Genomic DNA, 23932 nt, shown 5'->3' on the forward strand with positions numbered 1-23932 from the left:
CCAACCAAGCCGAGCTCATGGATCATCTTGCGCATCGGCAGCGTGATCAGCAGTCTAGCACCTTCTAGCCACTCTCGTTCCACCTTAGCGTTGCTGATGATGGCGCGCTGACGTCGTGTGCCCCGTCGTCGTGTAGTGTGCCGGAAAGTCGTTAGAAAGGTTGGGACCTTCGCGTAATGTGCCCGGCCCGGCCTGCAGTGCGTATGTGTGTCTAGCTGCGAAAATCGATATCAATAAATTGTGTGCTCCTCCCGATGATGGGAGATTGTGTTGAGCGTGCGGAAAACAGCAGCAACCGTAAGTCACCGTCGTCGCCACTGATCGCCGGAGTGCCCACGGGTCGTAAGGTTCGAACCGCCGCAACACGCGCCACCGAGTGCCCACTGTGCTGGAAGCTTCCGCGGCGAGAGTCAACCCACTGCCCGAACTGTGCTCGCCAGTACTGCCTCCAGTGTATCGAACAGTGGTTCGGCTCCCAGCTCGCCGGGAATCCGGGAAAGCCGGGTGCGATCGTGCACTGCCCGAGCTGTCAGTTCCCGTTGTCGCCGGATAACCTGATCGAGTGTGCGGCAGATCTGGACAACGGGCTCACGGTCACAAACGGGCATGATACGGGGCCGGACACACCCGTCCCCGAAACAGGTACGCTGCGGGTCGTTGTGAAGGTGCTCGAAGGTGGCGTGGATGCGCGGACCAACGGAGAGTGCCCGCCGGGAACGGGCGACGAATCCACCGCCAACAACAGCGGAGGCACGCGGGGTCGCCGGCTAACCCGGGTAACGGCGAATGGTTGTGGCCCGGAGAAGATGCTACTACACGGACCCGTCAACGGCAAACAGCATGGCGGCGGCAAACGCAAGGACCACGGAACGGTCACCCGAGCGCCGACGGTGCTACCGAACGGTGGGGCCAGGTCGCCTGAAAAGTCCCTGGTGGGGCAGAAGAAAAAGGAACACACCCCGATGGAGAACGGACGGCTCGAGCAGTCTCCCGGTCCACCGGCCCCTGATCCGATCTGCAATGGCGTTCACTTGGAGGACGATCCACCGGAACCGGTTGTTGCGTGTGTGAACGGTCCGATCGACGGATCGAACCGACAGTGTAACGGCAAGGAACCACAGCTCGAAGAACTAAAACCCTCGCCGCGAAAGAATGGCTACCGCAAGCACGCGGACGAAGTGACAGCTGTCAGTTCCGAGCAGAGCGCACTGTCAACAACGACGGGGGCCGAAAACACGGACCCCCCAACAGAAGCAGCTCCAAAACAGAACGGCGCGCCGGTGGACACCGGGAATGGAGACAACTTCTGTGCGATCCACGCACTGCCGGTGCTGTTCTTTTGCCTGTCCTGCAACGGGTGTATCTGCGAGACGTGTGCCCTCCACGATGACACGCACGCGGAGCATACGTTCAAGAAGATCACCACCATGTACGACAGCAAGATGGAGAAGATACGGCACGAGTTCGGGGGCATCCAGACGTACCTGGCCGACGTCGGCACGGTGCTGCGGGCGATCGAGCAGAACATCGACTGGGTCCGCGGCTCGAAGGCCCGCAAGCTGCAGGAACTGAGCCAGCTGCTGCACACCGAGGCCGAGAACATCGAGCGCCAGATACAGGCCAAGCTGACGCTGCTCCAGCGCCAGAAGGACTCGGTCACGTCGGAGATCGCGCGCGTCACCGGGGCGTACCGGCGGCTGGAGAGCGAGCTCCAGTCCTGTCCGAAGCCGGAGCTGCTCTTCAAGGACGACGATTTTCTGCGGCGCTGCAGCCGGCTGATCGAGCTGCCGGCCTCGAAGTCTGCGTTCCGCCACGAGCATGTTCCCGTCGACTTGGACTGGTAAGTGCCTAAGTGTTGCGGTTGACTACGGGCTTGACGACTGACGACGGCTCTTCCGGTTTTTCAGCGAGTTCGTTCCGGAGTTCCGCTCGGAGGTGTTTGTGGTGAAGAACTATCACGCGATCGAGCCGATGGAGGAGTGCCGGACGTCGGATGTGCTGCGCGACGTGGTCGGCTTCAGCTGGCGGTTGCATATCTGGAAAAGTGATCACCTGTCGGTGACGCTCATAATGACCGATGGCATCAATGGACGGTGAGTGGGTAGCGGCGTGTCCTGCGTCTAGTGCCCGTGCCTAACTTCTCTAATGCTAACACAGGTACGAGTACTGCATCGAGCTGATGCACGAAGATCCGACCAAAGCCATCCGACTGACGCAGGTCGAACACTTCGAGCTACACCAGACCGGCCCGGTGCACGATCTGATCGAGAACGAGCAGCTGGAGGTGGAGCGTTTCCTGAACGCCGAGGACGACTCGCTGCAGATCCGGTTTTCGGTCCGCCCGCCCACGATCGTCATGGTCAGCCGTTACCTGCAGGAGTTTATCGACCGGTTCATGAAGCACAACATCAAGTGAGTTTCCGGTCGGTTGTCGTTCCGGTTTCAAATTCCGCTCCCCTTTCGCTGATTCTATCTGGTCATGGCTCAATTCGTCCCGAGCAACGCAAACTCGGTGACCCGGCCTCACGAGATGCCGGAAACTAATTATCCAATTAGTTTGGCGACGCCGGGCTGAGTGTGCGCATTCCTTCCTCGCATACATAAACCAGACAGATACTTATCCGTGGCGTGCTTATTAGTGGCCAGCACACCATCCGGACACCATCTTCCGGAGAAAACTGCTTTTTCGCACTAGTGGCCGGGGCTGAACCGACCGACGGCTGCAGCGTTTCGATTCTGACACACGATCTTTTAAAATGTTTTCCCCCCCGGCAGAACGTGCCGGCGGGGTACCGCGGTGCTCCAATCTCCGGGCCGAGCATCTGGGATCTGGGGTGGCTAATGCGCGAAAGTGCACCCAGATCAATCATGAGCAATTTTAATTGGTCCCCTCGGATGCAGCGAGAGCATTCCTCAGAGATTCTCGGCCGGACGCTGGCGGCCCTAGCGCGGTGGCAGCCGGTCACTTGTGGCGTAAAAATAGTCCGCACGACCCGACCCGTCGGTACGAGGCATTTGAAGTGGGTATCGGCATGCCATGCGGATCACGTGCCTCCCAAACACGTGTGGGAGTGCACCACCGTTGGTTGGTTCCGCTCACGGATACACGGCAATGATTCACGTCATGAGGTCATGAGGAGCTCGCAAACCCTTTCCGAGAGCTCACGGTCGCAAGAGAAGACTCGCAGCCAGCTCGACAGGCTCGGGTCTGCCGCCGTCTGGCGCAGTTTAGAATAATTGAAGTCACCAATTGGAACATATTAATTTGATGTAACGCTAATTGCCAACCCGAGTCTGGCTGGCCCCATCCTGAGCGAACGAACGAACGAAACGCAAAAAACAATGGCGCAGGACGCAGGATGAAAGTAGTAGTTTTCCTCGCGATCTCGACCCGATCCCGACCCCGCCGATCACCGGTTCTGCTTTGGATCTGCTTGCCTGCTGTTTAGAGTGGCAGTTTAGAGAAGCACCTGCATAGGCGCGCGGTGGCCCGAGTCGCTGTGACGTCCGTTCGCTGACTAGCGCTCGACGTCGTTGACGTGCGTTGTTGGCGTGAAGTCAATTAGCGCATACTGGGCCACCCGCGGACTGGGCGCGGTTTTTCGCGCGACCGACCGAAAGGTTTTTGGCCAACCCGGCCAAGAACCTTACACACAAACGAAACCATTCGCAAACACACGGACGGCGAACAATGTGAGGCTTTCTGTGGTCCGTTTGGTCTATGCGTTGTGTTACACAGTGGAGTGTGAAACACTACGTGCAGCAGACAGTGGGGGGAAAAAATACAAAATTCTCGTCCTCCAAAAATCTGGCCATATGGTTGATTGTACGTAAAATTAAAGTCGAGTTTTGAATACGATTTGATAGCGTAAGCGACTTCAAACGGGGACCGTGACGAATCACTTCGATGTTCGCCGGCAGCACCTATGGTCAATGTTTCCTTTGATCAAGTGTTTAGTACATGATGGCATTTATGCATTGGGATGTTCTTCTCAACAAAACCGATTCGTACACAATAAATGGAGATGAGATTGTCTTGAAATTTGCATAAAGTTTATACAGAAATCCTTAGCTTAAATAGTAGAAGTAAAATATTTAACCATAACTGCTCAGTATCTGACGAGTAAGGTGGACAAGCGTAGCTGGACCTATTAAATTATTTTTTTACTTGTATTACTTTTTCAAAGTATGGTTTTTGTCTAAGCGGTCCTAAATATTTCATTAACTGTCCCCAGAGTATATGAATTATTAAGGTATAAGTTATTTATTATTGAACCTTAATACATTCGATTTATGAATTTCTATTCCTCTTGAAAAACCCTATCAATAACTTTTATATTAGAACTCATAAGAGTACGGTATAATTTGGCGTGCTGGTCGTGGAGTCGAATCAGGAGAAATGAACTCCATTCCGAGTACTTTTAGAACATATTTTAGAACAGACAATTTGTAGCCGCTCAGAAGTTGTACAACAAGAGTTGAAAAATGATCCACGTGAAATGAATGAAAAAAAGATCCACCTTCTCTCAAATATGTGCTGCTGTTACTGCCCGACGGACAAACCGGATTTTATAGTTGAGAAGAAAAAAGGCAAACAACAAGAAAAATGGAAATTAAAATGACACAATTAACGCACCAAGAATACCAACCCACAGCTGTGTCCTATATCAACCGGCGGCCAACAGTTTTCCTTTCGCCTACAACTTTCTCCTTCTGCGAACGGCTAGCCCCGAACGCCTAGGATGCCCGTTCGAGCATTATTACGAGGCGCAGCTGTAAATCATTTTTCTACCTCCCGCTCGGCACCGACTTTACAACGTCGTCCTTACGCCGCCCAAAGTATCTCAAGTGGTGCGATTTTGAGGAACGGCCAGATTTGAAACTTTAACTGCACGCACCTACACCACCGCTCACCGTGGGTCTGTGGGTTATTAGTGGAGGCCACTCGGCGTCCTGAGTACCGCGGGGTGCTTTAAAGTAGATAAAAGTGTATGGCTTGACTTCCTTTGGGTTTCCTTCGGCGTAACGGAGCCGTGTCAGCCGCGGTGTGCTTTCAAATGGTGTGTTAATTATGTTCTATTTACACTGGGGATGGGCGATGGGCCCACGATGATGCAGCAGCAGCTGATGGCGGTGTTGATATTTCGGCGGATCCCTCTGAGATGCCGTTTGATGAATGTTTGTTGCTTTAATTTTAATTGCACTCCGTGGTGCCGTACAGCCGTTCTGATCGCGATGGAGCACACAAACGCTAATCATTTCTATGCTTCGGTTGGCCTCTGCCCCGTGTCTAGGGAATGGCGCAACCGTAGCATTTATGCAAGGATCCTACAGAAGCCCGTGTTTAGAGAACTGGTGACACAAGTTTTTAATATTCGCTGGTTGCCATTGTGCGTCGATCGTTCGATAAGCATGTCCTCTCGAGCGAAGACGGTAGTCTGCGCCGGTTCAAGTGAAAGCCTGCGGCGACCCGAAGGTTGTTTGCTTTCCTGTCAAACGGTCTGCTCGAGAGGCTGCTCGAGTGGCTGCTTGAATCGCACTAATTTGTACAAAACGCTGTTCCTCGCGCTTCACGACAGCTTCTTTTCTTGTTCTCTCTTTCACGGTTCATTCACGATCCCCGGCACCGCACGTTAATGCGTTACCCTGTTTTCTTTCCGCGCCGCCCCGGGGGCTGTTGGCCCGATTTTTCGTGTTCGGTGCATAGTGCACGGTGAATAGGTCGAGCGGCTCGTAAACGACGCCGCATAGCTCGAACCGTTCGATCGTGATCACGCACGATCACGCTGGTGGCTGTTAACAACATGCCCCACAGACAACCATTAGCAGCGCTGCGTTTGGCACAATTTATTCTTTTTTTTCACTCAACATCGCACACACAGTGGCGCCATTGTTGGCTGTGGTGTCTTAAGGGTCCCACATTTTTGGCAAATGCAAATCAGAAGACGGCGAAAGTTTTTTTCTCTTATGCGAGCTCTAATGGGATTTGATGAAGTGAGAGTTTTGAGCCTTTTTATTTGATTTTTCATGATTTTTTTCTTAATTTAAACACAGCTTACGAAAGAGACAAACAAAACCGACCCAATGCAGACACCCATTTGTAAAGTGCTTTGTTGGGTCCAATTAACCACAAAATACTCTTGAATGATTTCTTGAAGCTCTTCACATGGTCAGGGCAACAAACAAACGATGTTTAACGTTTTGGATGCCAATCCAGAATTGAAACATTTTCCCAACAACTGGCAACTTTCCATTAAACCATTTTTAATATTGTCGGTGAAGGATCTTTTACCCCTTAGAACACTAACTAACGATTAGACCCTGAGCTATATTGTCTTCTATTTCAACAAAATGTGACCACATGAGATGGGAGAAAAAATAATTAAAAGTAATAATTCAAAATGGTCAGCATAACCACCGATTTAGCTACGGGGGGATATTACGGACCTAAATCGCGCACTCGGACCCCAAACGGCCAAATATAGCACGCTGGCCCCAGCAACAACTTGTTGCTAATAGTTCACTCTACAACCATAATTTGCTGTGTTCGCCATTTCGGGACCGGATAATTTGGCCGACCGGATAATCGATCATTCAGCTCGATCCCGCTAGGGATTTAATTGGTCGCTCAATTGAATGTTTATGAGCTTTTACGCACATACATACACGCGTGCCCGTAATGTCGCCTGTCTGTCGCAGCATCGGGCGCGTGCAGCATACTTGACCCACTTCGCTGCGTGTCGGCCGTCCGAAAACGTGGCTAACGCGGCCAGATGAGAATAGAGGAGTGAAAAATCGACTTTGGACAATCGCGCCCGGTATGTGTGCCGCGGTCCGTGGACGCGGACTGCGGTTGTACAACATAAAAGCCCTGGTAACCTCGCGTTAATTGAATGCTCCAAATCGGGCACTCGTCGTGCGGAGAAGATGATCCACAGTGTGAGCGGTGCGTATTACCCTGGGGTCCCTGCGATGCCGGATCCCATCGGACCCCTGTAGCCTCGGGGGCCACCGAAACTGGCCCGCTGTATGACGCGCGAAATTGGTCCAAAACCCGCGGGCATATCTATGACGGGAGGTTAGCTGTTGGTGATGGTCCACTGCCAATCATCCGGCCGACCGGTCCGAACTGAAACCATCAATTTGATGCTGTAGAACCCCGCCGTCCGCCCCGGGTTTATTGAGCCACGTTCAAACAATGAACCGTTTGGGTGGCTCATCTCCATCCGCGTGGTCCGCGTAACAATCGCCCTGAACACTGCACGCACACCCCGGTGCACTCGGCGAGCTCGGGGCCATTTACGGGTTACAGGTTTGCATCATAATTACTACCACCCTCTGCGCGGGTTTGGACTGACTCCGGCCAAGATCTCCCGCCAGCTCGGGTGTCATTTAGTGTCTTTCGCGACGGTTCCTTGCAGCCCGCGCGGCCTCTCACAAAGTGTGGAGCTTTCCATGGTCCATTAAGATCGTAGCCGAGGGTGTACTGTTGCCGTCAGACAGGCAGACCCCCCCCAACAGAGTCCCTGGCCCCGGATCGTGGTGGTAAATTGATATTTTCGGTTAGCCCGGGTGACGTGTCCGGTTGAGCGGCTCACTATCGGACCGGGTCTGGGGCGTTTGAAATTGGAAACCAGCGCCGTCAAATTTTGGTAATTATGCGTCGCGATCGCGGTGTTTTTCGTGCGGTTTGTGTCGCTGACAAGGTGATCGCTCTTGTTGCGGTAAAGACAATCATCGAGGCGTTTAGTAATGGTGGCAATTAGGGCGTTAGTTCGGCAAAAAACGCTGCCACGCACAGCGGTTATGTGGAGCAAGGAGTGTAGCTCGCGGCGTCTGGAGACAATTGGATGAGTGATTAATCACGCGCTTGATAACCCGATGGTTGGACCGTTTGGTCCGACGTTCGCTCTAACTCAGATCGAACCACGGATTGCAACAGGAACGGACCAGATGTGAGCAGCGGGACCACATCGCGATCGTATCGATGGTGGTCTGGTTGTCTGGAATTCTGATTTGTTTACCTCTCGGCAGCGAATACGACAGTAACGTCATCACGATCGGCAACATTCGCGACCCGACCACGTCGATCGTGCTGTCGAAGCAGTACACCGACACGGTCGGATCGCGCTGGCGGCTCAACGTGTATCCGAAAGGCAACAACACCAACCAACGGTACCTCAGCACGTACGTCGAGCTGTGCGACGGTATCGCCGGAAGGTAAGCTTGAGCGTCCCCATATCCTGCCCTAATTGATGATCACTCTCGCCCGCCCGCAGATATCACTACACGGTGGAGCTCCTGCACGATGACGTAACGCGCCAGGTAAAGTTCCAATCGGAGGACCACTTCCAGGTGGGCGAAATTCGCGGCTACCAGAAGTTCATCCACGTGCGACGACTGCTGGAGGAGGGCTACCTGAGTGAGGATGGGTCCATACTGATACGGCTCTCGATCCGACCAGCGACGCTCGCCCTGCGCTGCCAGTACCAGGAGGAGTACCAGACGGTCAAAGAGGAGAAGCTACGCACTCAGTTCACGGGGTATGTTCACACTTTGCCACACTCTTTGTCCCGATCCCTAACCTATTTTTCACCTGCGCAGTCAACTGAGCCAACAGCAGGCACGGATAAAGAGCCTCACCGATGACAGTGTGGCGCTGCAAGCCCTCTCGTATCCCGAGTACGCGTCCAACATCTTCGTCGTGCGCAACTTTGCCGAACTCCGGGCGGCCCAGGAAGACATCTGTTCGGACAACGCGTACGACGATCTGGGTTGCTGCTGGCGGCTGATCGTGTACGCCAACGGGGACAAGGATGGGCGCGACGAGTGGCTGAGCGTGTACCTGAGACTGCTAGAAGGCATTCCGGGAAGGTGAGGAAGATCGTGCTCGTGTTAGGGGTTCGGGAGTGTTTTCACGGTTCCGGCTTCCATCCATATCCAGTTACGAGTACTGCGTGGAACTGCTGCACAACGATGCTGCCAAAACGGTCAAAATGGAGGGCACACAGTCGTTCGACATTCAGGAGCGGTTCGGCTGGACCCGGTTCGCGCGGCTCGACTGGATCTGCGCCAACGGCTTCGCCAGCGAGGAGCACGACGCGCTGTACTTTAGGTTCTCCCTGCGACCCCCGAACTACAAGGCCAAGTGCGAGTACCAGCAGCTCCTGCGGGTGGAATCGAAGCGAGAGTGTGAGCTACTCAGACGGTAAGCCGGGTCCCCTCGGGTCACTGCGGTTCTCGGGCTATATTATTCGCTTTCTTCCCCCTTCAAACAGAGAACTGATTCCGGCGTACAGCACGATGACGTACACGCTGCGCAACTTCTCCGAATTGCAGCGGAAGGATAGCTTCATCTACTCGGACCCACTAGTAGACGATCTGGGCTTCACGTGGCGGCTACTGATCTACCCGAACGGAAACGGCGAGGGCCGCGGGAATCACCTGACGGTCTACCTGATACTGTTCGAGGGAGTGTCCGCCAGGTAGGTACCGGGAGCCACACTACACTGGCCTGGCCAGCGCTGACTACTCTTGCGTTTCCGTTTCGCAGCAGGTTCGAGTACCGCGTGGAGCTGTTGCACCACGGCAACCCGACCGCCAACATCAAGATGGAGGGTGTGAACGTGTTCAAGCTGAAGAAAATCTGGGGCTGGCCACAGTTCATCCACCACGAGCGGTTGCAGGAGGAGGGCTACCTGGACCAGGCGGCCGACACCCTCGAGCTGCGGCTGTCGATGTGCCCTCCGGACATCAAGCTGAAGTGCGCGTACCAGCAAGAGTTTATTCGCAAGCTCAAGGAAACCCAAAAGTAGGTCTGCCCCCTGCTAGCGGTGGAGTGACGCCACCCGAAGGGGAGCAGCCGGTGGCCGAACGGCTGCTTTACGACCACTGCGCGTCGGTGTCGGGTCGGGTCGGTCACCTCCAACGTACTGCCATATAGTAAACGGTGTGCTAGGGAACAGGGAACACGGTTCGCGGCCGGTTGACAAGACGTCATGTTTCCGCTGAAACATGTACAAAATGACCGCGACCACTGCGAGAGAGAGAGACAGAGAAAATGAGTGAGTGAGAGTGAAACCAAAGCGAAAACAAACCAAATAACAAATCGAAACCGAAATCGTGGCTAGAAGTAGTGTACATTAAAGAATCACTCAATAGTGCGTGCACCCTGGAACACTGGGGGGCCCCGGGGAGCCCCGGTCAAAAAGTGCGGACCCACAACGGCGGAGCCGGAATTAAACACGGAATGCGTCGACGAACCGAGCGGTGTCCGCGGTGGATTTGGGTGTTTAGAGATTTTTAATACGATTTTTCATCTTTAATAGCCGTGCCATGCGGTCGGAGAGGCAGAATAAATCAAGCGCCGCCGGTGCGCCGGTGTCGCTAGAAGAAGTCGGGCCGCGCGAGACGAAGAACACTGGGCGCGAAAAAGAAAGCCGAACAGGAATAGAGTAGCAGCACCGCTCCGCCGCCGACACGCGTGATGCCGTGTGATGATCATGATCGAGGGGTTTGTAGCTATATTTTTAGCATAAATGTGTAAGGAATTCGATACGCGGGTCGGGACGGCGGCGACAAACGATGCGCGAGATGGATGACAGACAGAGCGAGAGGGTCACCGGGCAAACGAGCGACGCGTTCGCGAATCTCTCCCGTCCCCCGGCGATCCGCGAACGCGCGAACTTTGCTGGGTGGCCACCGGACGCCACCCGGCGAAGCCCGGGGTGAAACAGCAGAAAGCAGTGGCCGGAAAAGAAAAGAAAATAGAACTAATTTTCCTCTAAGCTGACACGGATCCGGAACGGAGCGAAACAGGGCCAACGCGGCCAGTGCGGGTGACTTCTCACAAGCGTCAAACTTACAGGAAGCGCATAAAACGCGCGTGCGACTGCCTGAGTGGCTCGGCGTGCTTTACGATGTTCCTTCTTCTTAATTCACCCGCACCAGAACGAGGATGCGGTGACCTCGCGACGGCAGAATGGTCCGCGAGGCCGCGTAGCCCCTGTATGTAGAATTGTATCGGATTATCGGATATTTGTTTGCCCGATTTTCTCGTTGTTCGCGACTCGTTGCGCCGGCGGAAACACTGGGCCGTAGAAGAAAGATTGTTTTGTTGGTGGCCTACCCGCGTGCCCGTTTTTTGTTCGTTCTGATTTTTCTGTATATTATGGTTTTCGAATGCTTCTTTTTTTTTGTTAACATTTCATAATCCTTGACTGGTAGGGTTCGTTATGGCCACCTTTCGCGCGGCACGGTTTTGGGTAGAGAGCGAATAGCGAAAGCGATTTTTGTTAAATAAAAGAAAAATCCCCCCAAAAGATCCGTGTTTGAGAGTGAAGCGAGAACAAGCATTAAAAACAGGCCAACCCGGGGGAACAAGTGGACGTAAAGTTGTGACTATGATTCGAACGTCGCGTCAACGGTGTGCGGAAGATGAATGGCTCAACGGCGTAGAAATTATGATGCTTTGTGGTCTGACCTGCGCCGGAAGGGTGCGAACAGTTGTCGTGAGTGAAGAATTCTTTTGGTCGCTCTCTTCCAATTGTGCACTACACGGCGAAGAACATGTTTTATTTTTTCGGCGACGGCGACGGCGACGAGCGGTTAAAGGTATAATAAAGCGATATTTTGAAAATACTTACTGGGTAGGTTCTTTATTTGGGGTGGCCATTCGAAATGGTTCAAATTTCGAAGGGAAACCCTGTAAAGATTAATTCTACTCATTCATCACTTCTTTTCCATTCCAAACGGTCATTCGATGATTACTTTTCGGTTCACCCTCGACGTTCGATGCGGCTCCGGAGGAAAACTGTCGCAACTGGCAACACTGCTCGGCGACGCGCTTGTTGTCAAAACCCGTTCGCGGACGCGAACTGTCAAAACAAAATACAGCAAAAAGTACAAACTGCGGCTCTTGCGGGGCGATTTGGGATTGTTTTTCAGCGAAATATTCACAGAAAAATGGATTCCGAAGACGCGGCGCAGACGATTTACGACTCGGCGGTAAGTGGGGTACCGCTTGCATGGTGTAACAATAATGTCCGTCGTGTCCGTGGCCCCGAGCGGAGCGTTCCCGTCCAGTCGTCGATGGATGTAAACAATGCGCTTCCCGCTGCTCCGGTCGCACTGTGTCCGATGGCGGGGAAACAGTTTCGTTCGGATTTCGATTCCACCGACCGACCGGACGTAGAGCGCACGCCACGTTGGAACTGATCGCGACTACCTGAACCGGAACCGCTTTTAATTTCGAATCCCTCCTATTGCAGTCGTCACTGGTCGAAGGCTGCCGGTTGCCGGTGCGGATGAGCGGAACGAACGATTGGCCATTAGCGGAAATAATAAGCATACGGGAGGGCTCGGACAAGAAATGCTATTACTACGTACATTATGTAGACTGTGAGTATGGCGCGGGGTGCGCATTCCGTTTCCGGAGCACCGGATTCACCGGGAGGGTTCGTTCGTTTCAGTTAACAAACGGTTAGACGAGTGGGTGACGGAAGAGTATCTCGATATGCGGAAGGTGCAGTTCCCACGCAAAGACGGAATGACGACCGGACAGAATACGGGCGTCACGACACCGAAACGATTACCACCCGCCCTCAGTCTGTCCCGTCCGCCCAGCCCGGTGCAAACGCCCGAGATCGTGAATGTGAACGGTGGCGCGGTGCTCGAGGCTGCGCTGCAGAAAAAGATTAGCCGCAAGCGGAAAGCGGTTTCCACCGAAAACGAAGACTCCGAGGACGTACCGTTGACGCCGACGCCCCGCCAATCGGGCAGTATGGTGGCGCACCACGACGACGTAGTGACGCGCATGAAGAACGTGCAGCTGATCGAGCTCGGGCGGCACCGGATCAAACCGTGGTACTTTGCACCGTACCCGCAGGAGATGTGCACGATGTCGTGCATCTACATCTGCGAGTTCTGCCTCAAGTACCGCAAGAGCCGTAAGTGTTTGGAGCGCCACACGAAAAAGTGCAACCTGCGGCACCCACCCGGCAACGAGATCTACCGGAAGAGCACGATCAGCTTCTTCGAGATCGACGGGCGGAAGAACAAAAGTTACGCCCAAAACCTCTGCCTGCTCGCGAAGCTGTTCCTCGACCACAAAACGCTGTACTACGACACGGACCCGTTTCTGTTCTACGTGATGACGGAGTACGACGCGAGCGGGTTCCACATTGTCGGGTACTTTTCGAAGGAGAAGGAAAGCACCGAAGACTACAACGTGGCGTGTATACTGACGATTCCACCGTACCAGCGCAAGGGCTACGGAAAGCTACTGATAGAATTTAGTAAGCCACCCAGCCAAGGCGGCCAAATGCAATTCCCCGCGGAACACCGTAACACGGAATCTTCGTTGTGTTTTCCCGTTGCAGGTTACGAATTATCGAAATTCGAGGGTAAAACGGGTTCACCGGAGAAGCCACTGTCCGACTTAGGGTTACTGTCGTACCGCAGCTACTGGGCGCAGACGATACTAGAAATACTAATTCTCCAGAAACCGACCGGAGACAACGAAAAGCCACAAATCACGATAAAGTACGTACACGGATGGTCCGATGTTTGGGTCCGGTGGCGTTGGCTTAATCTGTCCCCCTTTTTCCCGCCGTTTGCAGCGAGATCTGTGAGCTCACCAGTATAAAGAAGGAGGACGTCATCTCGACGCTGCAGATACTGAATCTAATCAACTACTACAAGGGCCAGTACATCATCTGCATCAACAAGGAGACGATCGATCAGCATAAGAAGGCCATGGACAAGCGAAAGATTCGCATCGACTCCAAGTGTCTCCACTGGACACCGAAGGACTGGTCGAAGCGATCGAAGTGGTAATACCCGATCGCGGTCGTCGTTGTGTTGAATCTGCCAATCAATCGTCTCGCAGACGATGCTCTTAGTTACAGATCTCCTTTCTTGCATGTGCGCGTGTATTTGTATGTGTGCTGGCGGGCGTCCGTGCGAGACCGCCTGTATGTAGGTGTGCGTTTGTGTGTGTATGTGCGGGAGGGGCGCATGTTCCGGAAGAGAACACGCAGGGGGTCAATCAATCGTGAAGGGAGGTTTCGCAAAGCGTGCGAGACGCGTGTGGGGCACCTCTCGTTTTAAAAGGGAGACATTGTGTGGTCCATGGCCACGAATGGGGTAGGAAAATAGACACAAAAAACGGGCGTACGATGTGGTGGGCGCGCGAAATGGTATTGATATTCCATTTTATTATTTTCTATTTTGTATTATTATTTGAATGTACCACGAGCGACAAAGAAATACATGGCGCCACCGCGCGAAGAGGTTGGCGTGAGAAGAAGAATATAGAAGATCCGAGGTCCGTGTTTCCGATTCCTGTGTTCCGCAGTTCAGTAGCCACCGTAGCCTTCGGGGGTGTAGTTGTTCGATGGTGGTGGCGGAGGAAGACGGGGCTGGGGCGGGAATGCTCCGATCGGTGGTGGGCGAGGTGGGAACCCGGGCAGCTGGGGTGGAGGTGGCTGCGGAGGTCGGGCTGAGCCGGGTGGCGGAGGTCGCGGTGCTCCCGGCACGGGTGGCGGTGGAGGGAAGGCCCCCGGTTGTCCGATGGAAGGCGGGAATGCCGGTGGTGGTGGAGGGAATGGTGCCGCCGGGGCTGGTGGTGGTGCTGGCACCCCGACCGGTGCCGGTGGCAATGGGGCACCAGTCGGTTGCTGCCACGGTGGTGGAGGAATCATCCTCGGTGGCGGCGGAATGCCCATCGGTGCGGCCGGAAGTGGCGGTTGCGGTTGAACACCCATCGGAGGTGGCAGTGGTGGCGGTGGAATCGCTCCCGGGACACCGTAACCGGCCGGAGCCTGCGGTGGCGGTGGCATCACCGGTGGCTGCGGTAACACGGCAGCCGGGTTCGATGGTGGCGGCGGAGGCGCCATCAGCGGTGGTGGCATCATCGGATGCCCGCCCATCATGCCCGGGTGCATGGACGGTGGCACCGGAGCGTCAGCGAACAGTTGATGCGGACGATCCGCGTGCGACAGTGGATTCTGCGCCGCCAGCAGACGCTCGGCGGCCGATCCGTGCCGTTCGCCCTTCGAGTCCTTCTTGAACGCGTACGACACGGAGATGGGTCGATTGCAGAGATACTGTCCATTCATCGCGTCCATGGCCGCATCCGACGCTTCGAAACTGGCAAAGTTGATGAACGCGAACCCCTTCGAGTTGCCCGTCTCGGGGTCACGCATAATCTTCGGCGTCTGCAGAATCACACCGAACGCGGAGAACGTGTCGTACAGCAGCTTTTCGTCCACCTCCAGGTCGAGGTTGCCGATGAAGATGTTGGCGCCCACGTCGAGGCTCTTCTGGTGTGCAGAGGCTTTGTTCACGCGAATCGGCTTACCGTACAGTTTGATCATGTTCATGATTTTGATGGCATAGTCCGCGTCCTCTTCGCCCAGAAACTCTACGAACCCGTACCCCTGGTGCATCTGCGTAACGCGATCTTTCGGCATGTGCACATTCACTACGGGGCCACTCTGCACGAACAGTTCCCACAGGAGCGTTTCCGTCGCTTTATCATCCAGCCCACCAACGTAGATGGTCGCATCTGCAACGAAAACGTAAACAATGAGTTATGGTCGACTTGGTACGCGCGCTGTGAAGGGGCCTCCCATTATTGCTCTTCTTTGCGCACAAGAAGAGCATTCCGGAGACGAGTTAAGCTAACGACGGATCGAATCGATTCTCTATTGTACGAGCAATTTACCTTGATTACGCTCCGCAATCGGACCGGCTGCCATTGTTATGTTGCTGCGATTGAAATTTGCCAAGCCAAAACATGTGCGATGACAGTTGTCAGTTCAAGGAAAGGCCGAGCGAGGTCGCTTCCATCGTGCGTTACACCGTTACGCACGTAACGCAGTGTGTACTGTCAAATGCATTTTGCGCGCGAAACTGTTCCGGAGGGTACAAAAACATTGAAATGTGTGTTTATTTTGTTCTTCGAATAGTGAGGAAAAACGGTACCAAATGTAGGATTTTTACCGCGAACGGCTGTTTGTAATGTGATACTTGGGACACGGTGTTGATTGTGACACAAAATCCTCACTCAAAATGCTCCCGTTCAAACCGACAAAGCAGCTAAAGTGTCCCGAAACAGGAGCGGAGTTTGCGTTCCCATTTCCACCGTACGACATACAGTTGGATCTGATGAAAAGTCTCTACACCGTGCTCGGCAACGGCGGGATCGGTATTTTCGAGAGTCCAACCGGAACCGGCAAATCGCTCAGTTTAACGTGCGGCGCCCTATCGTGGCTTAAGGACTACGAGCGAGCGGTGGATGAGGAACTGTGCACCAAGATCGATGGCCTACGAAAGGACATTGCCGCTTTGGAGAAAGAGAACGAGGTATCGGCTGATTGGATTACGGGACAGTACCACGTCATGGGACACCGGAAGGAGCTCGATGAGTTGCAGGGCTTTCGCACTGCGGTGGAAGAGTACAGGAAGCGTTTGGTGGCGATGAAGGATAAAGCTGTGTTGCTGAAGAAGCATTGGATAACGGCCAAGGACGCAGCAAACGACGGTGTGCTCAGGCAGGATATCGCGCATCAGGATGTGATCCTCGATGAGGACGCGTTTCTCCTCGCAGACGACAGCGGTGGAAGTGACGAAGAATTGGAATCAAACCGGCACGAAGTGGACGCGGAACGGTACCGGCCGGTACAGATGATATTTTGCAGCCGCACACACTCGCAACTGTCCCAGCTGGTGGGCGAGGTAAAAGGAACGCAACATGCCACGGATCTGCGTCTGATGTCGTTGGCTTCGCGACAAAGTCTTTGCATCAATCCGGAAGTGCGCAAACTGAAGAGCAACACACTTATTAACGAGCGTTGTTTGGAGCTCCTGAAGAAAGGTGGCAAAGGCAGATCGGACAGCAAAGAGGAGGGAGGATCCAAGAAGCGCCGCAAGGTCGCCCAAAGCTGTCCTTTCTACAACCAACGGGCGATCGAGGGACTGAAGAACGGCTGCCTGTTCGAAGTGACCGACATTGAAGACCTAGTGAAGGCAGGCAAACGTGAAAAGGCGTGTCCATATTACGCCTCACGCGCGGCAACACCGGACGCCCAGATGCTGATGGTTCCGTATCAGCTGATCTTACACCGGCGCACCCGTCAGCAGTCCGGTATCGATCTGCGCGATTCGGTTCTCATCATCGACGAGGCGCACAATTTGCTCGACACGATCGCGGCCATACACAGCCAGGAGCTAAGTCGGGGGCAGCTGCAGCAGGTGAAGATGCAACTTGCGGCCTACAAAGCGCGTTACTTTGCACGCTTTACAACGAAAAATCTGCTCCGCATCAATCAGTTAATATTCATGGCCACACGGCTGGAAAAAATGCTCTCTTGCGACTCGAAATCAACAGAAGCAAGTCAAGCAACCACCAGCGGCTCGGCACGATCATCCCGCATGATCGCCACGCACGATCTTCTGCTTGACAGTGACATCTTTAATCTGGATCTCGTCGATATTCTTTCGTTCTGTGAGCGATCGCGGCTGGCCCAGAAGGTGCACGGATATGCGCAGAGTGCTCCACCGGCCCAACTGTTGGCCCACGCAAGTGGCCCCTTGGCAGGCCGACCAAAAGTGGGTGGACCATCGAAAGCGGTCACGAGCGGCTTAAAATCTCTGCTGAAAACACTCGAAGAGGAAAAGGAACGCAAAATGTCGTCCAAACAGAAGGGCCGCCAGGGAAAACCTGCGAGCGACAGCGTGGCGGAAGTGGCAGCTTCCGAACAGGAGAATGGTGCCACCAAACCACCGACGGAGAACGCTATTCGGCCGTTGATCAGCTTCCTCGAGTGCTTTATCGAGGACGGTGGTGGTGATGGGCGTGTGCTGCTAACGTTCGACCCCAAAGATCCATCCCAGTCGAGCATGAAGTATCTGTTGCTGAATCCGGGCGCCCGATTCGAAGAGATTGTGCAGAGCTGCCGATCGGTAATAGCTACCAGCGGGTTAGAAATGGAGTTCATTGACTTAAATAAGATTCGTTCGTACAGGTCGTACTGGCCGGAGGCACGATGCAACCGACGGAGGAACTGACGGAACAGATTTTTCGCAACTGTCCCGAGCGCGTAACGATCAAAAGTTATCCGCACGTCGTGCCGCGGGATGCCGTCTGTCCGATCGCACTCGCTCGTGGTCCGACGGGCAAGGATTTTCTCTTCAACTACGCCAATCGGCAGTGTCCGCAGCTCGTAAGTGTTGATCATTCTGATTTTTTCCACTCATAGGTGGCTGTCTTCAGTGTTCGTCCTTCTATTCTGCAGCTCGACGAACTGGAGTCCACGCTCATCAATCTGTGTGCGATCGTGCCGCACGGTGTGGTGGTGTTCTTTAGTTCATACGAATATCTGGACCAATTTTGGAAAAGGCTTGAAGCGTCGGGCAACCGTGCACGGTTGGAGGCACGGAAGCGAATGTTCCGCGAGCCACGCAGCACCGGGCAGGTTGAGCGGACACTGGCCGAGTACGGGGTGGCGGCCAAGTCGTCCACCGGTGCGCTGCTGTTTAGCGTCGTAGGCGGTAAACTGAGTGAAGGGTTAAACTTTTCCGACGAACTGGGTCGCTGCGTGGTAGTGATCGGAATGCCTTATCCGAATCGAACCAGCCCGGAGCTGGCGGAACGGATGCGGTATCTCGATCGGACGCTAACGCAAGGTTCGGCGCCGTCGGCCGGCAGTGAGTATTACGAAAATCTGTGCATGAAAGCGGTCAACCAGTGTATCGGCCGTGCGGTGCGGCACATCCGCGATTATGCGGCGGTAGTGCTGCTGGATGTCAGGTACTGCTCCGGTGTGCGCATCCGGCGGAAGCTTCCGATCTGGATCACCGAGCGAATGGTTTACACCGACCGATACGGTCTCGCGCACGGAACTCTGGTAAAGTTTTTCCGTAACCATAATGCTAACCGGGTAACTGCAACGTCCGAGGAAGGGAAAGGTAATTTCGGAGAGGAAGAAGCCGCGAATAAAAAAGATCAAACGTAATGGACACATTTAGTCTGATGCTGTTTTATATTTTCATTCATCGTTTTTACCTCTTTCGACACAACACTGCCGTTCTCATGTATCGCTCACGGAACACGGACTGTTCCCACGGTTTTCGTTTGTCATTTTTGCAAAAGAAACAATATACGGTGTTGGCATGAAGGTTGCTACGATCGTTCGCAAAAACATCGACATCGTCGGTTCGCTTAGCGTTTCCCTGGCGATGCTGTTCTCTAGGTTAATGTTTCACCGACTTCCATCGCGGCCACGCCAGATGAATGAATGTGATGTTACCGCAGTTGCCGACTGATAAGCCGCCGAGTTTTGCACGCTTACATCGAGTAATCCTAACGTCTCTTTTGCTTGATTTTTTTCTGTTTTTGTGCGTTTATGTGGAAGCATTTGGACCAGTAATTTGGAATATCATCATTTAAATATCGTCGTCCGCGCCTCCCTTTATCCGGCGGCTAAAGTTTTTAGTGCTAGCGAACGGGAAGCGTGCTTGTAGTGAACCGATTTTTATTTTAACAACGTTGTAGTCGATGATATTTACCGTTTCGATCGCCGTTCGCTGTGTGGCGCTGTAAAGGGATGAGCCGATAATCTGAGAGCATTCAATAATAGGGTGATGCATTTTCGGGTTTCCTACTGTTTATATTTTATGCCCTTCGGTATGGGAGTTTTCGGGCAGTTGTATCAAACACATTTAAACACGGCTTCGTAACGAGTGTACTTAGTTTGCATTTGTTCATCGTATAGCGCTCGAATTTAGTAAATAAGGAGATTTCCACACAGGGGTTCGGGTTCTATATCATCATCTGGTTCGCGCACTCGCAGACAACAACATCGAGGCCAACATGCAGGTACAAAGTAGATAAATTATTCATTCGGTACTTTTTTCATAGTTCGCCGTGGGTATTCTCTATATGCAACAATTATTGGACACCACTGAACTGTTCGTATCTTTTTTCCGTATTCGTTAGGGCGTTCACCATTGATTGAATGAAAACCTACGGGTGATTGGAAAGCGTTGACGAAAAGGCCAAATCCTAATATCGATGTGTATAGAAATGAAAACTGGAGATCGTTCGCTTCGCTTAGTATTGATTGTTCGCGTGAAACGCCTGTGCCAACCCTCTGCTGCCACACTTATCTTAGGCTCGATTAGAAAAAAACGGGAGTTTCCTTATTCTCAATAAGACACTGCGTTCTGCGTTATACCTTGTTTTGCTGCTGCCCTTCGCCGTCTGTCTTTCGATCAAACTTCCTCACCGGAAGTTTGTCATCATCATTTTGATTTGCACATTCGCGGCCCTGCTTTCGGTTCCGTTTTTATATCACACTTTATACTTTTTTCAAATTTGCTTTGCGCGCGCCAAACTGAAGCCGTTGTGGCGCAGCCGCGGCCGTTATCGCGATCGTGTGCATTAAAAGCAACAATAAAGCCGTCTTCGTTGGTTCCCTCCTGGTGGGGGTGTTCTCGTACGTACGACTCTGCCTGGTACGTACAAAAATCCCGGTACACGGTACATTACCATCACTACACACTAAGCCTTAACGATCTGTGTAATATACCGAATGTTAATATGTTTTGTTTTGTCTGTTTTTCTCTCGTTTTTTGCTGGTGATCTTTCTGGTTTTATTAGAAAACAAGACACAACTAGTAACATGCATAATAACCTATTCTTCGAAATAGGAAGGCATTTGAACCAGTGTTGATTGGTTATTCAGTTTTACTAGATAGTTTTTCCTCTAAATATTCGCGCCAATTTCGCCCCTTTACGCCCAAGCGCTGAAATCCTATCAATTGTAAGGCATATTTTGCGACATTTGGCGCAATTACGTGGCAGCAGCGGAACCTTTTCCTTTCTAGCTTCACGCGTTTTGCCTTCGTGTTGTTCCACTAAACCTCCGGGGGGTTGTTAGTAGCTTTCAGCCGCAAAACACGTGAAGCTAAGCGTGTAAAACGTTATAACCTTGATTTGGAAAATTAAGGCATTCCAGTGGAAGAGTGCTATCAGTACTTTCGGTCCGCGGTGTGTGCAAGCTTTTTGGGGCCTATTTTCCTGTCCGCTGAAAGTTTGAGTGTTCGAACGATGATTGTGACGGCCTGATCCTGATCAGCAGCGGTGATCGGAGAGCTTAAACAGAAAAACAAAACGCCTTTACACAAAACGCACTCCCCATTCCGTGTCGGATGCGACTGCGCGTGATTAGTTGTTTTTGTTACTTTTTTTCATCTTTTTAGCTTTTAACGACAATAATGTAAGCTCCAATAATGTTAATTTATAAATATATATAATATATACTCATGACTGTGTGCAACGCACTACGATCATACTTCTTCGCCCGATCACGCTCTGATTGTTTGTTCGCGGCCGTGCTCTTCGATAAATCTGGCTCCCTTCATCTTGCCATCTATCCCTACACTACAGTATGTCACAGTAAGCTTTCGGTATTAATGATTAATAAATCGAATGTCACCTTAATATTAAATTGGTCGCTCTCTTTCGCATTCGCTCCTAACCGTCGTGTGATGTCTTGCTACTTGTGTGTGATGGCGACCAACAGCGATTGCCAGTTTGGGTTCGAATGATGTTGTTAACGGCAGGTCCTTGACCCGTTGTTACCCACGATGCATCCCGGATCCACGATCGGGTGAGTACGAGGAACAGATGTTGGGCGAAGCCCAGGCGTTCGGGTGTTTTAAACATATAATATGCAATAATAATTTCATTACAAATATATAGCGTAAAATTCATGTTCTCTGCCATAACGCCAAGGTAAAACAAATGAAGTCTGCTATCGAAATGGAGCGAGTTTTAGGGCAATACAACCATCAAAACGAATTTGAAATATTCCTGACATACAGCGGTTGCGCCGGGCAATTGCTGATCACACAAACTACTAACCTATGATTATTCAGTGAGACACTCTTGTGCACTTGCAACAGAAACCTTAAAGATCTCGACTTCTTAACGCTTAAAGATTGGGAAAGTCCCGTAAAAAAACGCAATAACACTAACACTGACTCTGACTCGTTAGCAAAGTATTTGAAGAAAAGAAACATTCTTCTAGCATTATGGCACCCGTATAAATCGTTAAAGCAGCAGCTTGTGCAACATTCTACCACTCTCGTATGTTTATGGCCTGCGCTTAACCGCAAATAAATATTATGCTTCTGCTCTGGTAACTATCCGGTATGTGTGATGTGGCGCTGCCAATACTTGATCAAAAAAACGGTCGGTAACTTTCCGTTGGCTCTCTACAGTGGTAAAAACGTACCTCAAAAGGGCCCAAAAATTGTGGACGATCTCAGTTTCTCAAACCTCAAAGCTAGTTTTTTTTTAATGAAACAGATAGTAAAACTTGGTCATCGTTTGGCATGGTCAGTAAATGGGGTGGGTATGGCATAGATCGTATCGTCTCATAAAGAGTAGCTTAATGTATAATGTGTATGCAGATTCCATGGCCAGGGCGATCGCTGATCTGTTCCTCGTCTTATTGCACCTCACCTGATCGTGTGTCCGAAGGATGCAACCAAGATCTCCTTCGCATAGTACCGCTCACACGGATGGAATGTTGGGGTTTTTGGTAGAACGCACCAGAAGCGATCGCCGCGTCAAAACTCATCGTCATCGCTCACCATCAATCAGACTTATTCCCCATCGAAATAATCCCAATAATGGAGGGGGGCTACCAAAAATGGTTTAATCCCTTTTCGCAAAATACCATCAAGTAGGCTAGTTTGGGCAGCGGTGGCTGTGGGACACCACCTCTCCGTGTATGGGGCTCTCGGCGCGGTCTCTCCTGCTAAATGGTAATTTAATTAATGAATTTACTCTTCCCGTCCAATGTGCCGCTGAACCGGAATCGGAATGGCCACGAAAGCGCCACTATACGCAGCGGGCAGCACCACAGGCACCGCAGCCATAATATTAGCAGGCTGTGAGAAGGTTCCCCACAACAACAAATGGCAACCCATTGCCTCGTTTTTTTATCGTTCCGCCTTTATTGGGCGCCTCTCACGCAACACCCGAAGCGCGCCTACTGCGCCTTGCCAACTTGCATTAAAAAAGCCGAGCCGGCTCAGCTGAGTTGAACTTCCTTTCGCAAAACACGCGAACAAAACGAACTTCTCGAAACCAAAATGGCGTGTACCAAGCGCATGGCCCCTATTTTGTTCCCCCCAGGGGAGGCGGGTGACAAAAATTAGCCCGCGGGTGCTAAAGACTCGCGCACCACCATCCGAGAGTGAGGCCGCAAAAAAGAAGGAGCTTCAGAAACCCAAACATACACAGACACGAAACGTTTCACAAATGAAGGAACCGAGGGAGAAAAAAAGGAACGAAGCAAGGCCGAAAAACAATCGGCACACAGCGGCACGATAGTAGTACTCAATAATAGGAGTAAAATAGCACTAAGAACAATAATGATAACATTAATGACAGTAATAGTAGTAGGTATAATAATAATTACGTTCAGTATATAGCAGTGTATAGAAAGTCATATAAAATGAGATACGATTATTATTGAACCTTACACTCGAAAAAGGAATGCATTTCCGATCTTCCGTTCGCCTTCGTTCCGTTCGCCTCTTTTTGTCCCGGCTCAGGTTTCCTTCGGTGTGTTTGTGGTTTCTGTGTGTCTCTTTTGTGCTTTTGTTACTAGTTTTTCCATCCTTTCGTGAGGTTATCACTTTTCCAACATAAATGTCATTGCACTGAAATTCCCGTCAAAAGGCCAGCTTCAGAAGGGATCGCGGGGAGTAGGCAATAGCAGAACAGCCAATCAACAACCATTCGGACCCGGCGCCGGTCGGTCACTTCACCACTGGTGGCAACTTCGCGGTGATCGTGGTGTCTTGAGAAAGGTTTTTGTTAGGGACTAAGTAGGGTATTCCTGTTGGGGGC

At 52.2% G+C, this 23932-nt stretch overlaps 4 protein-coding genes across 4 annotated transcripts; 3 read left to right on the forward strand and 1 right to left on the reverse strand.

Annotated features, from left to right (window-relative positions):
* Positions 1-257: 257 nt before the first annotated feature.
* LOC131212085 (uncharacterized) lies at positions 258-9815 on the forward strand. The gene is made up of 9 exons (XM_058205819.1): positions 258-1840; positions 1908-2093; positions 2158-2412; positions 8035-8220; positions 8280-8543; positions 8605-8874; positions 8945-9208; positions 9279-9485; positions 9554-9815. Exons 1-9 carry the CDS (start codon positions 258-260, stop codon positions 9813-9815), a joined length of 3477 nt encoding a protein of 1158 aa, XP_058061802.1.
* Positions 9816-11902: 2087 nt separating this feature from the next.
* LOC131206862 (histone acetyltransferase Tip60) lies at positions 11903-14308 on the forward strand. The gene is made up of 5 exons (XM_058199444.1): positions 11903-12006; positions 12270-12399; positions 12471-13295; positions 13380-13542; positions 13620-14308. Exons 1-5 carry the CDS (start codon positions 11965-11967, stop codon positions 13834-13836), a joined length of 1377 nt encoding a protein of 458 aa, XP_058055427.1. The 5' UTR covers positions 11903-11964; the 3' UTR covers positions 13837-14308.
* On the reverse strand, positions 14186-15768 carry LOC131206863 (splicing factor 3B subunit 4). The gene is made up of 2 exons (XM_058199445.1): positions 15728-15768; positions 14186-15568 (listed from the first exon to the last, which is right to left on the reverse strand). Exons 1-2 carry the CDS (start codon positions 15759-15761, stop codon positions 14358-14360), a joined length of 1245 nt encoding a protein of 414 aa, XP_058055428.1. The 5' UTR covers positions 15762-15768; the 3' UTR covers positions 14186-14357.
* Positions 15769-16074: 306 nt separating this feature from the next.
* Positions 16075-19019, forward strand: LOC131212091 (ATP-dependent DNA helicase DDX11). Its single transcript, XM_058205826.1, has 3 exons — positions 16075-17967; positions 18030-18227; positions 18300-19019. The coding sequence occupies exons 1-3, from the start codon at positions 16075-16077 to the stop codon at positions 19017-19019; spliced, it is 2811 nt and encodes a 936-aa protein (XP_058061809.1).
* The last annotated feature ends 4913 nt before the right edge of the window (positions 19020-23932 follow it).

The sequence above is a fragment of the Anopheles bellator genome, chromosome 2 (genome assembly GCF_943735745.2).
Source record: "Anopheles bellator chromosome 2, idAnoBellAS_SP24_06.2, whole genome shotgun sequence".
Taxonomy (NCBI): domain Eukaryota; kingdom Metazoa; phylum Arthropoda; class Insecta; order Diptera; family Culicidae; genus Anopheles; species Anopheles bellator.